Raw genomic sequence first — 16,628 nt, 5'->3', positions numbered from 1 at the left:
GGTGATGCTGTGGACTGCAGTAATTGACAACGTTGTGCCAGAAACGCCGCGTTGAAGCCATAGGCCGTCGGAGTTCATTGTGTTCATTGGCTTCGGCGTTTACAACGTTTTGCACTCCGGTCATTTTAAGCAAATGGAGTGCGCATGACCGGCTCCCTGGGGCAGTGGACGCCGGAATCGCATTTATAGGTACGCGGGGTGATGAGAGAGCTGTGGACTGCAGTCATTTCCAGCGTTGTGCCAGAAACGCCGCGTTCAAGCCATAGGCCGTCGGCGTTCATTGTGTTCATTGGCTTCGGCGTTTACAACGTTTTACACTCCGGTTATTTTAAGGAAATGAAATGCGCATAACCGGCTCCCTGGGACAGTCGACGCCGGAATCGCGTTTATAGGTACGTGGGGTGATGAGCTGTGGACTGCAGTCATTGACAACGTTGTGCCAGAAACGCCGCGTTGAAGCCATAGGCCGTCGGCGTTCATTGACCGGCGTTTACAACGTTTTACACTCCGGTCACTTTAAGGAAATGAAGTGCGCATAACCGGCTCCCTGGGACAGTCGACGCCGGAATCGCGTTTACAGGTACATGGGGTGATGAGAGAGCTGTGGACTGCAGTCATTGACAACGTTGTGCCAGAAACGCCGCGTTGAAGCCATAGGCCGTCGGTGTTCATTGTGTTCATTGGCTTCGGCGTTTACCGACGTTTTACACTCCGGTCATTTTAAGGAAATGGAGTGCGCATAACCGGCTCCCTGGGACAGTCGACGCCGGAATCGCGTTTACAGGTACATGGGGTGATGAGAGAGCTGTGGACTGCAGTCATTGACAACGTTGTGCCAGAAACGCCGCGTTGAAGCCATAGGCCGTCGGCGTTCATTGACTTCGGCGTTTACAACGTTTTACACTCCGGTCACTTTAAGGAAATGAAGTGCGCATAACCGGCTCCCTGGGACAGTCGACGCCGGAATCGCGTTTACAGGTACATGGGGTGATGAGAGAGCTGTGGACTGCAGTCATTGACAACGTTGTGCCAGAAACGCCGCGTTGAAGCCATAGGCCGTCGGCGTTCATTGACTTCGGCGTTTACAACGTTTTACACTCCGGTCACTTTAAGGAAATGAAGTGCGCATAACCGGCTCCCTGGGACAGTCGACGCCGGAATCGCGTTTACAGGTACATGGGGTGATGAGAGAGCTGTGGACTGCAGTCATTGACAACGTTGTGCCAGAAACGCCGCGTTGAAGCCATAGGCCGTCGGTGTTCATTGTGTTCATTGGCTTCGGCGTTTACCGACGTTTTACACTCCGGTCATTTTAAGGAAATGGAGTGCGCATAACCGGCTCCCTGGGACAGTCGACGCCGGAATCGCGTTTACAGGTACATGGGGTGATGAGAGAGCTGTGGACTGCAGTCATTGACAACGTTGTGGCAGAAACGCCGCGTTGAAGCCATAGGCCGTCGGCGTTCATTGACTTCGGCGTTTACAACGTTTTACACTCCGGTCACTTTAAGGAAATGAAGTGCGCATAACCGGCTCCCTGGGACAGTCGACGCCGGAATCGCGTTTACAGGTACATGGGGTGATGAGAGAGCTGTGGACTGCAGTCATTGACAACGTTGTGCCAGAAACGCCGCGTTGAAGCCATAGGCCGTCGGTGTTCATTGTGTTCATTGGCTTCGGCGTTTACCGACGTTTTACACTCCGGTCATTTTAAGGAAATGGAGTGCGCATAACCGGCTCCCTGGGACAGTCGACGCCGGAATCGCGTTTACAGGTACATGGGGTGATGAGAGAGCTGTGGACTGCAGTCATTGACAACGTTGTGGCAGAAACGCCGCGTTGAAGCCATAGGCCGTCGGCGTTCATTGACTTCGGCGTTTACAACGTTTTACACTCCGGTCACTTTAAGGAAATGAAGTGCGCATAACCGGCTCCCTGGGACAGTCGACGCCGGAATCGCGTTTACAGGTACATGGGGTGATGAGAGAGCTGTGGACTGCAGTCATTGACAACGTTGTGCCAGAAACGCCGCGTTGAAGCCATAGGCCGTCGGTGTTCATTGTGTTCATTGGCTTCGGCGTTTACCGACGTTTTACACTCCGGTCATTTTAAGGAAATGGAGTGCGCATAACCGGCTCCCTGGGACAGTCGACGCCGGAATCGCGTTTACAGGTACATGGGGTGATGAGAGAGCTGTGGACTGCAGTCATTGACAACGTTGTGCCAGAAACGCCGCGTTGAAGCCATAGGCCGTCGGCGTTCATTGACTTCGGCGTTTACAACGTTTTACACTCCGGTCACTTTAAGGAAATGAAGTGCGCATAACCGGCTCCCTGGGACAGTCGACGCCGGAATCGCGTTTACAGGTACATGGGGTGATGAGAGAGCTGTGGACTGCAGTCATTGACAACGTTGTGCCAGAAACGCCGCGTTGAAGCCATAGGCCGTCGGCGTTCATTGACTTCGGCGTTTACAACGTTTTACACTCCGGTCACTTTAAGGAAATGAAGTGCGCATAACCGGCTCCCTGGGACAGTCGACGCCGGAATCGCGTTTACAGGTACATGGGGTGATGAGAGAACTGTGGACTGCAGTCATTGACAACGTTGTGCCAGAAACGCCGCGTTGAAGCCATAGGCCGTCGGCGTTCATTGTGTTCATTGACTTCGGCGTTTACGACGTTTTACACTCCGGTCATTTTAATGAAATGAAGTGCGCATAACCGGCTCCCTGGGACAGTGGACGCCGGAATCGCGTTTATAGGTACGTGGGGTGATGAGAGAGCTGTGGACTGCAGTCATTGACAACATTGTGCCAGAAACGCCGCGTTGAAGCCATAGGCCGTCGGCGTTCATTGTGTTCATTGGGTTTGGTGTTTGCAACGTTTTACACTCCGTTCATTTCAAGGAAACGAAGTGCGCATAACTGGCTCCCTGGGTGCGTGGACGCCTTAATCGCGTTTATAGATACGTGGGGTGATGAGAGAGATGTGGGCTTAATGCGTTAACGCTGACAAGGGTGAGCGAACTCTCGCGAGAACCAGGCATTGGTGCAGCAAGTCGAGCACATATTAATCTATTAAGGCGGAAGCCTTTAATGGCTCATGCTCGCGGCGTCCGTTCATGCTCGTGGTGTCCGTCCGTGCGCTGGAATCGTGCCAACTGTGGCCTCTCCTCCGCGCAGCGGCGCAACCTCCTCCGTAATTTCCTTTCCTCTAATTCATTTTCTTCAGTACGAGCCCTCTTTCTGTTCTTTCTTTCACTCCCACTTCCTCCCTTCCTCTGCAAGCGGATGACGGGTGTCCTCCGAGAGATGCGATACAGTTACTATAGTTCCTGCGTAATTTCCTTTCCTCAAATAGAATTTTCATTTTCTTCACTACGGCTCCTCTTTGTCTTTCTTCTTTCACTGCCACTGCCTCCCTTCCTGTACGTTGCGGTTGGGGTGTCCACCGCGACGGTTGCTAGGCAACGGCTCTTGCAGCCGCAAGAAAAAATTCAGGGGGCACTTTGACTCGCTGCAAGGCGAAAGCGTTTCCTGGCCACTGTTTGTTTTTATTTACTTTTTATTTTCATATATTGTTTTTTATTTTTTGCTGCTTTTCTCAATTTTATTGTTTTTATTTTTATTTTCACATCTTATTTTTAGTTTGTTTTTATTTTTGTTTATTTTCTTAATTTTATTTTTATTTTCCTTTTCTTGACTTTACTCCTTTTATTTTATTTATGAAGCCTATGCATTCACTAGATGCGCCTTTATTCATGCTGGAACCTTGAGCCTTTTAAGCAGTGAAGCCGGAAGGCGGACGAATCTGCCGACGCATCTGTCGATACGGCTGCCGACGCGTCTGTCGACACCCCTGCCGACGCGTCTTCGACACGGCTGCCGACGCGTCCGTCGACACTCCTGCCGACGCGTCTGTCGACACTCCTGCCGATGCGTCTGTCGACATTCCTGCCGACGCGTCTGTCGACACTCCTGTCGACGCGTCTGTCAACATTCCTGCCGACGCGTCTGTCGACACGGCTGCCGACGCGTCTGCTAACGACAGTATGAGGCATTAAAGTCTTTCGCCTTAATAAAAACCACACATGCGGGTAGCCCGCCACGCGCCAAGCAGTTCGGGAAAGAGACGGTGGGTTGACCACAAGGCTTTCGCCGAGCACACTTTAGAATTTCTAAAGTGTCGTGGTTTGGTTTATGGGGTTTAACGTCCCAAAGCGACTAAGGCTATGAGAGACGCAGTTAGTGGAGGGCTCCGGAAATTTCGACCACCTGGGGTTCTTTAATGTGCACTGACATCGCACAGTACACGGGCCTCTATAATTTCTCCTCCAAAGAAATGCAACCACCGCGGCTTCGGTAATTTTTCTCAGACCACAAAGCTTCCGTCATGACAATAAAAAACTGTTGAGTGTTTCTTGAAAAGTGTGTGAAAAATAAGTTGTCTGTAATGATACATAAATGTCTTGCTCGAATTCTTTGCCTCAATCTACTGGAAAGCTGAATCAACTGATGAGCTGCGCTCAAATTTCGCATTAGGAAGTAACGTAATCGTCGGCAATTTTTTTTACTGATTAATCGTGCAATCGCCCTCTCAAGTTACGCACGCTTGCATGCCAAAAATTTAGGGGGTACTTTGGCTCTCTAAAGTGCTGCAAGGGGAAAGCGTTTCCTGGCCAGTTTGTTTTTATTTACTTTTTATTTTTCATATTTTGTTTTTTATTTATTTTTTGCTCATTTTCTTAATTTTATTGCTTTTATTTTTATTTCCACATGATATGTTTATTTTGTTTTTATTTTTGTTTACTTTATTTTTATTTTCCTTTTCTTGACTTTACTCCTTTTATTTTATTTATGAAGCCCATGCTTTTACTAGATGCGCCTTCATTCATGCTGGAACCTTGAGCCTTTAAGCAGTGACGCCGAAAGGCGGACGAATCTGCCGACGCGTCTGTCGACACGGCTGCCGACGCGTCTGTCGACACGGCTGCCGACGCGTCTGTCGACACTCCTGCCGACGCGTCTGCTAACGACAGTATGAGGCATTAAAGGCTTTCGCCTTAAGAGCCAAGTGCTGCTGGATTTTCACAGCCATTGCTTTCGCACCACACACGGGCCGCCGTTAGGATCCCAGGTAGTGCGGCAGATATAATTATAGGCAACCGATTGTAGCCTTGGTGACAGAATAAAAAGCGAGATACGCCCGGTATGTGTTACAGCCAGCGTCTTCGCTTCGACGGACGCGGTTGTTGTGACGCGCGTCTGTTCTTTCACTCTTTCCTCTCGCGTCTTTCTACTCTCCTCTATCTGCACGTGGCAGCGATTGTGGCTCCACTGGAGCCAGTCGGCAGGCCCCCTTTCCGTCCTTCCTTCAGTCGCAGCCAATCACCACACAGCATGCTCTGCGGGAGAGGTCCAGAACTGCCTTCAGTCGTTAGTTTGGTGCGAACGCAGCGCAGTATGGATGCTCCAAGCATGTCCTACACTCTGGTAGGCTTCGACGCCGGTCTGGACTGGAGGCCCCTGCACTTCGTGAGGCCGATTCCGAGGAACTGGGTATGCAGTGCTTGCGGTCTCGTGCGCAGGAGGAACGCCTGGCTCCCGTGTATGCACGTGCTGTGCGTATCTTGTTACGAGCAGTGCGGTGACAACGCTCCTAGCGTCTGTCCTTTGGACGACGAGGAGTGCTTGGACGAAGACGCCAAGTGGATGGAATTTCCCGTAGAAGAGGTACTAAAAAGGGAGGTAAGCGAACTGTGGTGCAACTAGGATGGGAGTTTTACGCGCTATATTTGCCATCAAACCGGATCGGATCTTTGCGATGCAATGACTTAACTACATTGCTGCGTCATGCTCTTTTTTTGTGTGTGTGCGCTATGCAAAACCTTGCGTGGCTCAGATTTTCGAAATGTTTCAAGGAAATTTGTCCCTTCTCATCTCTGAGTAGTACTTCTTTTAGATAGCGGACTAATGGGCACAGCGGGCGTCTTTCTTTAATGCAGGTAGTTCCATCTGAGCGCGTCTCTCGGAGTTCGCGTTGTGCACTTTGCAACGTATTCGTAAAGGTGGCTGAAGCGTCGTCCAGATTTTAACGCGATACCGTTAAGGGCCCCGTATCGCAAAAAAGCCGGTGTCGTCGTCGGCGTCGTTGGCGGTGAGCGAAGAATCCCAGAAGCATTAATAAATAAAATATAGTATGAAATTGGTCCAGTTGGGGAATTGAACCAGGGCCGCCGGAGTGCGAGACGCGCACGCTAACCACTCCGCCACGCCAGCTCGATGGTTTGGAATGAACACTGGCGCGTCTAGTGAATACGGTATCTCCTTTCACTCGCATCTTCCTTCCCTGACGGCGTGGTTCAGGTGTCCACAGAGATATGTGAGACAGATACTGCGGCATTTCCTTTCCCAGAAAGCCAATTTACCGTCGAGCGAGGCGTCGAGCCGAACGGGCGATGGCGTTCCGTGGACTCCCTGAAAGCTTCGCGACGCTGTCGCGTTCAGCTCTTAAAGGCGAAGCTTAAGCGTTCTCCAAACTTTCTGCCTCACTATATCGCAAAATGAAGCTGATCTCAAATGTTCTTATGACACACGTTAGGATTTTTCCCATGCCACTTTTACCTGCTATCTTGTTTTTGGTCGCTCTGTAAACCAATTAATTTAGAAGCGATTTCTTTTTCCGCCGACTGTTCCTGAACCTAAGGCATATTGGTAGCAAATGTCGCTTTGTTTTTTCTCTCATTTAGGATTACAAACTTCAAAATATCACACAATTTGTTCTCTACAGTTGTATAACCTCCGCCTTTGTGACTATCAACAATTCGATAGAGGCGAAATTCTAGCGGCCAGTGTGCTGTGTGATGTCAAACATCTGGGGTCAAATTTCGACCCCAGGTGGTCGGAACTTCCGGAGCTGCTCACTACGGCGTCCCTCATAGCCTGAATCGGCTTGGGGCGTTAAACCCCAATCAACCAAAGCAAACAATACTGGTTTGTTTTGGCCCCTGTTAATTGTAATCTGCGCTCCTTCGCCTGGTGTTCCACATCAACGCTGTCAAATTCATCAAATAATCAGTAGTAAGCACCTGCTATTTGTAATTTTCTTGAAGCCAATGGTAGCTATATTAAATTCAATTCAACGTTTAGTGATACTTCCGCGGTACCCCAAATAGAGGGCATCTTTTTATCGAAAGTTGAGGCAATATAATACTCTGGTACCTGTACGAAATCTTCGGTGCGTTCGCCGACCCAGGCTACCTCTCTGACCTTTACATTGGACAGAGAGCTGCTCTGGTAGTGGGAATGCCTACTTGCGCAGTGCGGGTGGCCGTGTGAGCGGCGCATTTGGACAAGTTTCACGTGCTTCACATAACTGCCCTCCAAAAAAAAGCTGCAGCTGTCGGTTTTCGAAAAATGCGGAGTGAATGCCACTCATCCGTATTAAACTGGGTATGCGAGCCGTAAATCGCCACAACTTACTGAGTGGCAGATTCCGGGCAAGGGCCAGCGGAAGAATTTGGAGGACGCTTAAGCTTCCTTCGCCTTTAAGAGTGGAACGCGACAGCGTCTTGCAGAGTGTCGACGGAACGCCATCGCCCGTTCGGCGCGACGCCTTGCCCGTTGGACCAATAGAATTTTATGCGAAGCATACTAAAATAGCCCAACCCAGCTCCTAGAGCGCGGCGGTGTCGTTGCCATTGACTTTTCGTGACCTCCATGTCATACCACGTGATGCGTGACGTCACAGCAGATGAAAAACGGGGGCCCAACTCGCGCCTTCGCGCGAGGCGTCGTGACCAAGGATGACCACGTGGTGAGTGACGTCACAGCAGATGAGAAACGGGGTCCCAGCCAATGCCTCCTAGAAAGACTTGGCCCAGCTCGCGCCGTCGCGCGAGGCGTCGCGACCAAGGAGGACCACGTGATGCGTGACGTAACGACATAGGAGAAACGGGGCCCCAGCTCGCGCCGTCGCGCGAGGCGTCGCGACCAATGTGTTTCCTGCTTCTGCCGCTAGGTGCGCTGTAGTGAACACGTGATGCTGGAGCGGCGGTATACAAGGGGGTGCGCCTGCCTCTGCTAGGCGTACACGGGATAGAGATGCCTCCTGGAGACAGGGCTGCTCGTTGGAATGAGAAGCAAGTTGCGGCGTGCTACAGAGACTGATGAAGAGCGTGAAGAACGTCTAGCCAAGCGGCGTGCTCGATATGCAACTCGGCGACAATATGCTTCGCATCTGACTAGGCTTAACCTAAGCTAAGCCTCAGCCATTTCTTAGGCATGAAATGCTTTTAGCTCCCGGGCACTGAATTCCACTCATCCGGGCATTGAAACGAGAGCATCCGGGCACCCTACGGGATTTAACGACTAAGCCCTCCTCGGGACTGGCATACAAGCGCCGGTAGCTTCGCGCCGAACAGGTGGTGGCGTTCCTCCCTTACAGTGCGGTTCGGGTGTCCACCGAGATGACAGAGAACTACTGCGCCATTTCCTTTCCTCGAAAAGCCTTGCGTTCAAAGAGCAAGGCATCGCGCCGAATGGGTGGTGGCGTTCCTCCCTTGCTGTATGGCGCGGTTCGGGTGTCCACCGAGATGAGAGTCCACCGAGTTGGCAGAATTACTGCATAATTTCCTTTCTTTAAAAAGCGTCGCGTTCAAAGGGCAAGGCATCGCGCCGAACGGGTGGTGGCGTTCCGTGGACTGCCTGGCAGCGCTACAACACGCTGTCGCGTTCCACTCCTAAAGGCGAAGCTTAAGCGTCATTAATTAGCAATTCATTAGTATTTAGTCACTAATTAGTAATTTGCCATTACTTCATCAGTTATGTGTGACGTAATGCAGTGGTGACGTCACCAGGGTCACATAGGAAAAGTGGTACAAATAACCGAGGAATTCAAACAACAATTACAAAGATGAAAGGCCAACAGAAACCGGATGCAGCTGACGAGGCAGGGCGGAAGAGATTCCCCAGACGCTCACAGGAAACTATTGCGTCCACATGAACCAGTGCACAGTATGTGTGGTGTGGTGTGGTGTGGTATGTTGAACACTAGACCCCTTTCAAGGCTTTCACTAGTACCATCTACAACCAATGTGTTATGCCCGTAAACATTTCATGCTTACTCTACTCTCGGTTACGAGAGAGGCAGAGATTTTTTTTTTTTTTTGAGGGAAGGAAATGACGCAGTAAGTCTCACTTGTCTTGGTGGGCTCCCGAGCCGCTCATGATACGCAGCCCCCGATTATAGGTCGCCAGTTCGAATCCCTGCCGTGAGCTATAGGCGCTAAGTTAACTAGTATGTTTATGTTTCACGAAACGTTCAATCATATGGCACCATCCGCTACATACTGCGGCAAACGGTTGGCATGATACGATTTTTTTCCTACGCGCGGTGCTCACAACTACTACGACGTTGACGGCTTTTCGACCGAACGGTCTGCATACGCTATCGCGTAAAATTCAGGGGGCACTTTGGCTCTCTAAAGTGCTGCAAGGCGAAAGCGTTTCCTGGCGCACTGTATGTTTATTACTTTTTATTTTTCATATTTTATTTTTTATTTTCCTTCTTTTCTTAATTTGATTGTTTTTTATTTTTATTTCCGCATCTTATTTTTATTTTGTTTTTATTTTTGTTTATTTCCTTTCTATTTTTTCTTTTCCTTTTTCTTGACTTTACTCCTTTTATTTTATTTATGAAGCCCATGCATTCACTAGATGCACCTTTATTCGTGCTAGGACCTTGAGTCTTTTAAGCAGTAACGCCGAAAAGTGGACGAGTCTGTCGACACGGCTGTCGACGCGTATGTCGACGCGGCTACCAACGCGTCTGCTAACGACAGTATGAGGCATTAAAGGCTTTCGCCTTAATAAAGAGCATACGCGGCAGTGTAAAGGCCAAAATCTCGCCTAGCTTCGAGAGCCACCTGCAGATACGGTTTCGGTGACCGGAGCTAGCGGTATACCAGATATGCAATAAAAAAAAAATTACTGCCTCTCGCGTAATAAAGAGCAGACGTAAGCATGAAATATTTAGGGGCATAGCACTCGACCGCCGGCGTCACGTGCGTGAGTTTGTGGGTCCGTGGCGCCATCCTTGGGTACGGCGCAGGAGCCGTTCCACGCAGCGCGCCCCACCGCGGAGTCCCCTCTTAGCATAGCGTTTGTATGCCGGTCCTGTACGAGGGCTTATAAAGCTCGTCTCGTAAATCACGTTCGGCTGCCGGATGACGGGAAATCGGAGCCCGGATGTTCGCTCTCGGTTCTGGCTCGATGTCACCACATCATCGCAAGGTCGCCGACAACGGGAGCTAAAAGCATGAAATTCCGGCAGCGAACACGATCACTAACGCAGAGATAGCATGGACGCGACGCCAACAAAGCAGTCCTGGCGTCGCCTCTATTCTCGCTAAATGTTGCTGGTGGCCCCTGTTGGAGGTTTTGTAACGAGAGCTACATTGGCCGTACTCTCGTCGTTTCGCTGTGGCCGGTGGCCACACCGCGAGCTGAGCTGTTGCCCAGCAACCGCCGTAGCTGACAGCCCCTCTGGCCGCGCCATTTGGCATGACGTCAAAGAAGGAGCCGGTGAAACCGCGTTGCAACAACAGAGGAGGAGCCGGCGTTCCATCGTATATTAGAAGAGGCGGCTCGGTGGGATTAGTCGGCAGATACGGGAAAGTGAGTCGGAGAGACTGAAAGAAGCCAGGTGCCCCCTGGGACAGTGGACACCTTAGTCGCGCTTGAAGCTAGCAAAACGATGAAGAGCGGTAGATTCGCGAGCAAAGGCGCATAACTGGCCCCTTGAGGGACAGTGGACGCCTTAGTCGCGCTTTATGCTACGTGGCGTTAGTGACAGATGTGCGCTGCATGCGTTCGCATTGACAACGGTGTGGCAGAAACGCGGCATTGTACCCATAGGTCGTCGGCGTTCATTGTGTTCATTGGCGTTGGCGTTAACAACGTTTCAGGCGCATAACTGCCTCCCTGGATAGGTGGAAGCCTGAATGGCGCTTTGAGGTACGTGGGATGGGAGAGAGAGATGTGAGCTGCATGCGTTAGCGCTGACAAAGGTGTGGCAGAAACGCGGCAGGAAGCCGTCGGCGTTCATTGTGTTCATTGGCGTTGGCGTTAACAACGTTTCAGGCGCATTACTGCCTCCCTGGATAGGTGGAAGCCTGAATGGCGCTTTGAGGTACGTGGGATGGGAGAGAGAGATGTGAGCTGCATGCGTTAGCGCTGACAAAGGTGTGGCAGAAACGCGGCAGGAAGCCGTCGGCGTTCATTGTGTTCATTGGCGTTGGTGTTAATAACGTTTCAGGCGCATAACTGCCTCCCTGGGTCGGTGGAAGCCTGAATGGCGCTTTGAGGTACGTGGGATGGGAGAGAGAGATGTGAGCTGCATGCGTTAGCGCTGACAACGGTGTGGCAGAAACGCGGCAGGAAGCCGTCGGCGTTCATTGTGTTCATTGGCGTTGCCGTTAACGTTTCAGCCGCATAACTGCATCCCTGGGTCGGTGGAAGCCTGATACCGCTTTGAGGTATGTACGTGGGATGGTAAGAGAGAGAGATGTGAGTTGCATGCGTTAGCGCTGACAACGTTGTGACGGATACGCGGCCCTGCAGCAGTAGGCGCCAGCGTTCTTTGGGTAAGCATCTTGCGATCAAACGTTAACTTCCACCTGCCAGGGTGGCAGAGTGAGCGCGCTGCCTATCCAGTGTCCGGAACGCACTCAACGTTACAGAAGCCAAACCGCGTATAGTAGTTGCCCGATACGCCATAGCTTTCGCTCTCCGACCAGGTTCGAGTAGTTGAACCGCAACAAAATTTTTTGTGTGTGTGGGAGGACCTCCAGCTCAACACTTAAACTGGCGCCACTTTCGGAAGCACATGCGCACCAAGACAAGGCCCAAGGTCGTCTAGGGCCAGAAAATCTATTAAGTAATCTATCAGGTAATTTCATGCCGAAAAACCAGCCCGCTGAGCCGACAACGAAGGGTGAGGAACATGCAAGCGAGGCAACATCCCAGATATGACCAGAGACAACATGTAACTACCTCTCTCTACCTACAGGGCATAAATTATCCATAAAGGCTGTTGCCGGAAGGCAGAATTTTCAGTGTAGCTAGTCATTTTCTACTTAATTAGACGCTGGTGACAACACCATCCGGTTGTTGCTCTGAGCGGAAATTTCTGTGGCTTCTTAGAGCGCAAGCTCTACTCCTCCCGTGCAAAACCTCAGGGTCATGTCGCTCCGAAGAATGACCTTCGAGCGGCGAAGCGGGAGTGTAGCTCTGACGTCGTACCACGTGACTGACTGCGCCTCTGCGCAGCTGCGTCGCGTGGTGCCGGCAGCGTTCGCTCGCCTTCGCAACTGCGCTGAGCAACCGTGATGCAACGCTCACCTCGTAGTTGCGCTGAATCACGTGACTCGCCTCTCCCATGTGTCTCCAATTAACCCTGTCCTTCGCCAGCCGCGGCCACCATATTCCCGCAAGATTATTACAAATGTAATATTACCACCAACATTATTAATTATATTATTACCTTGAAGAGAAATCCAGTGTTGGATATGTGTCAGGCTTTTGCCCTGCAGTGGGCGTAGTCAGGCTGATGATGATGATGACGTGACTCGCCGTTCACCTGATCGATAATAAAAAGCGCAAAGCGTTGCTTGACGTTCGCAGATAGCCATGGAAGAGTCGCGCGCTGGAACCAATGCTGCGGCTGTGTATCGTAGACGGCTGATTGAATCTGATGATTCTTATGATCAAGAATGTCGATTGTTCGCGTTGGCGAAGCATAGAACGAGGAAACTTTAAAACCACAGCAAACTGTGTTTGACCATGCTTAACTGAGCTTCCACTCTGTAAATTAGGCTCAGTTGGGTTAAACCCCGTCCAATGGTTTGGAAAAATGAATTTAAAATTTGGTCCCCACTCAATTCAGACTTTCTACCACTGCACTGAGAAGGTCTGCGGTTTCAAGTGAATGGCACTGCGGCATAGCTTTTAGCATCGGCGAAAAATTAATTTCTACGTACGCAGTTCACTTGCGAAATTCGCCGGTAATCGCGAGACACGTATGTCGGTCATTTACTTTTCTACCCTATAAATGAAACGTTTCGGTGAGCAATCTTAGACATTAGAACGTGTTATGGTCAACTTCATTTAATATTACTTCCCCTTAATATTACTTTTACTTCCCCTTTAATATTACTTCAATGCATAAAAACGTAATCTATTATTAGCTGCTTTTTTTTTAGTGTCGCTTTGTTAGACCTTTTAGAATGGGTCTCGAATGGGATCAGTCAAAAGACTGGCGTAAGTATAGGCCACTGTACAGGGTACCACATTCCCATTGAATTTACAAAGGGCCGAAAGCACCAGGAGTCGATTCATGGCATTTTCGATATTAAAGTTATTGGGCTTTGCAAAAAAAAAGTGTTCCTTCTACGAAATATAGAATATTTTTTTAGACTTGTGTCACAAAATGCGACAGCCTGATTGTTCTTGTCCTTTGTACGTACCGCGCATTTATTTTCCATCCTGCCGACACATATCCAACACTGGATTTCTTTTCAAGGTAATAATATAATTAATAATTTGGGCAGTAATATTACATTTGTAAAAATCTTATTCCTGTATTTTCCCTAAAGATGTTGTAAAGTTGTCTCATTTTATAAATAGAAGTGTTCGTCTCCGCGCGCTGCAATTATGTTGTATTTTATTGTGATGGACCTGAAACTAGCCCCTAGCTATGGGTCCAATATCATTGCGCTATCGGGGACAACAGTGGTGTACTCCAGGCGGCGGGAGCCGGAGCAGCGGATAACTAGGGTGCCTCGATGCCAGCGCCGCTCCTCAAAATGTCGCAGTTTTCCGTTGCTCCGGCTCTCGCCGCGTGGAGTATACCACTTTTGTTCCCGATAGTACATACTGTGTTGTACTAAATTTCATTTTCGAATAAAAAACGGTTTCTACTGATAAGTAAATCGCTACATGAATTTAGCCGGCATCAAAATACTGTATCCTAATCTTAGGCTGCGACTGCCTAAAACTTACTTTCCATATTGTTTGTTAATCGCAGGTAAAGTGCTGGAACCACGAACGCGGCTGCCAGACTGTGATGGCTGCCTCGGCGATCTCCCAGCATTTCCAACAAGATTGCAAATACCACTCTGCTCGGTGCCCACAGTGCACTGCCTCTGTTATGTGCAGCGGCGTGTGCGCTCACCTCCGATCAGCCTGCGCAACACCTGTGGGAAGCTCTGCAATCGATCCTGGCTGTGGTGAGCCCAGCAGCATCAAAGACGGAACCTTTCTGACGTCCTTCGGACAAGCCTTGGAGGACCTGAAGAAGGAGGTAGGGGAGATGAGGGTGTACCTGAAACAGCTGGCTACCGACGTTGGATCACAGGGCAAAAGACTCGGTGAGGTATCTCGCGGGGTAGGCGCTTTCGGGGATCAGCTGCAACGAGCAACGGCAGAAATCCAGGACAGCCTAGCGACAAATGTGCGCGAAACCGTCACTGATAATGCCATGAATGTTTCTTCGACACGCCTGGACGCACTGGAAAGCACGATTAAGAATGCTTTGGAGAATGCGACGCGACAAAACAATGAGAATTGTTCGCGGATTGAAAAAGCCATTTATGAAGTCAAAGAAATTGGCCAGAAAGCCTTGGAGGGCATGGAGAGAATGTTCCGACAGGATGAACACCGAGTCGTGCACACAGTCTTCTATGTAAATGGTGTAAAAAATCTTCAAGAAGAAGCCCTGCGCCAGGGCCACGCTACGTACGAAAGCGAGCAGGTTCACCTGCGGGGCTACTGCATGTCACCCGGAATCACACTGACGAACGCCTGTGATTCCGTGCGCCTGTATGGGAAGCTCAGCCTTCGAAGATGCAACATGGACGACGACGACGTTCAGTGGCCGTTCGAACACGAAGTTCTACTGAGCTTGACGCATCCAGCAGGAGAAACTGAAATACATCTCAAAGTCGATCCGTGGCGTGACTTCGGCTGGTACCGAAAGCCTTCAGAGAGTAATAACATGTCAGTTTGTTATTCTCTTCACTCAGTTGACCTCGACAAGCTCACGCGCGACGGCTACGTGTTCGAAGACCAGCTCCGCATTAAGTGCACGGTGGTGCCGTGAGTCGTACTTGAACTCAACATCAGACGAGGTGGCTTCTCTGACGTGAAGTATCTGTGATACCAGCCGCTTTTCTTTTTTTAGCTTCCGACTCAGCTCGATCATCTCTACCAGGCCGCCGCGGTGGCTCAGTGATTATGGCACTCGACTGCTGGCCCGAAAGACGGGGGGGGTGGACGTTAGGAACTCTTCAGGGAAAGAAACGTGCAGTAATTTCCTCCCTCTGTGTGTAGTGTGAATGCCTCAACCATGCCCTACGGTAAGGAAACGAAATGCGTGAGAGAGAAGGAGAAAGAAATGCGAAAGCAACGTAGACTACGAATGGTTTACCAAAGCAGGATTCGCGCCTTAGAAATGCAAATCAAGTGCGCCAATATTCAGCATCAGTCAGTCAAGTGCAAGTCTACCTCCAAATGCATATGAGGTCAAGCGTAGCAGACTTAGACTACAGTCTATAAACAACTTCAAGCGTTATTTATCCTCAAATTAATTATACATATTCGAGCGCATAGAATAGCGGAACTCGCTGGGGAAGTTAGGCAGCATTATAAGGAATACAAAGTTTTAATGCAGGAACATTTCCTGGCTCATTGGCAATAAATCATGACGTCGGCAATGACCAGCGGCAGTGCCCCCCAAAAAAAATCCAGTTTATGCCACCGTGGTATCAACGAAAAATTGATTTTTTTTCTGAGAGTGCGAGGATTTTAACGCAGGGCTTTCAGATTTGCAAGGCAGCCATGCACCCTAGAAGACAAAAATTCGCGTTGTTTCTGGGCGAACAAAGGTGAACATAGCATATGCATTGCCTTGCGACTCTACGCTAATCAGTAGGCGTGTCATTAGAAATGGAGAAAAAAATTAAAAAAAATACATTTATATAGGAAATACTTTTTTTAATTTCGCATTCAAAGCACGTAAGTACTCTGAAGTGTCCTCCGTAATTTATTGAAGGGTTAAATATTTGAACATAAAATATCACACACTACTTAAAAGGAACCTAAAGAAAGCTCAGAATCTAAGCACGAACATCAATGCTGCTGGCCAGCAGACCTGCTCCGAGTGCTATTGTGACGTGTTCTCGAGACTAAACAACCACCAGATGATGCCACCGCATGCCCCAACGAAGCCCATTGCCACGTGCGGAGCCCGGCTCCGCCTTCCACGGGGTAGCAAGCTACCACCCTTTGACTAAATAAAGTTGATTGACTAAATGACTGACCACCTGTCAACGGTTCTCTGTGGTGAATGTCAGGGACATGTCGAATCACCTGACCACGCTGTTACATTCCCCGTCTCTGACGGCGACGCCTCAATATGGTGAGCCAGCCACCTACAAAGGCTCTTCTTGCCTTTGGCATCGTCGTCCCGGAGAGGGATAGCCCGGAGGATGTCTTCGATACGACAGCCTCCGTAGTTGGATTTGAACAAGTTTTCTGCGTACAGCACTTCAGTGGACGCAATTATAAAA

The 16,628-nt window shown here is 49.8% G+C and overlaps 1 protein-coding gene across 1 annotated transcript; it reads left to right on the top strand.

Annotated features, from left to right (window-relative positions):
* Positions 1–5,329: 5,329 nt before the first annotated feature.
* On the top strand, positions 5,330–16,378 carry LOC149343310 (uncharacterized). The gene is made up of 2 exons (XM_089545827.1): positions 5,330–5,748; positions 14,087–16,378. Exons 1-2 carry the CDS (start codon positions 5,401–5,403, stop codon positions 15,158–15,160), a joined length of 1,422 nt encoding a protein of 473 aa, XP_089401953.1. The 5' UTR covers positions 5,330–5,400; the 3' UTR covers positions 15,161–16,378.
* Positions 16,379–16,628: the final 250 nt, after the last annotated feature.

The sequence above is a fragment of the Amblyomma mixtum genome, chromosome 5 (genome assembly GCF_055824585.1).
Source record: "Amblyomma mixtum isolate Tamu chromosome 5, ASM5582458v1, whole genome shotgun sequence".
Taxonomy (NCBI): Eukaryota; Metazoa; Arthropoda; class Arachnida; order Ixodida; family Ixodidae; genus Amblyomma; species Amblyomma mixtum.
This window is presented reverse-complemented; position numbering and strand designations above follow the sequence as displayed.

What these genes read in the sequence shown, in the direction of transcription:
- LOC149343310 (XM_089545827.1), top strand. Translation starts at nt 5,401, where the DNA reads ATGCTCTGCGGGAGAGGTCCAGAACTGCCTTCAGTCGTTAGTTTGGTG. An exon ending in AAGAGGTACTAAAAAGGGAG is followed by an intron (nt 5,749 to 14,086) that starts GTAAGCGAACTG and finishes TGTTAATCGCAG; the next exon opens with GTAAAGTGCTGGAACCACGA.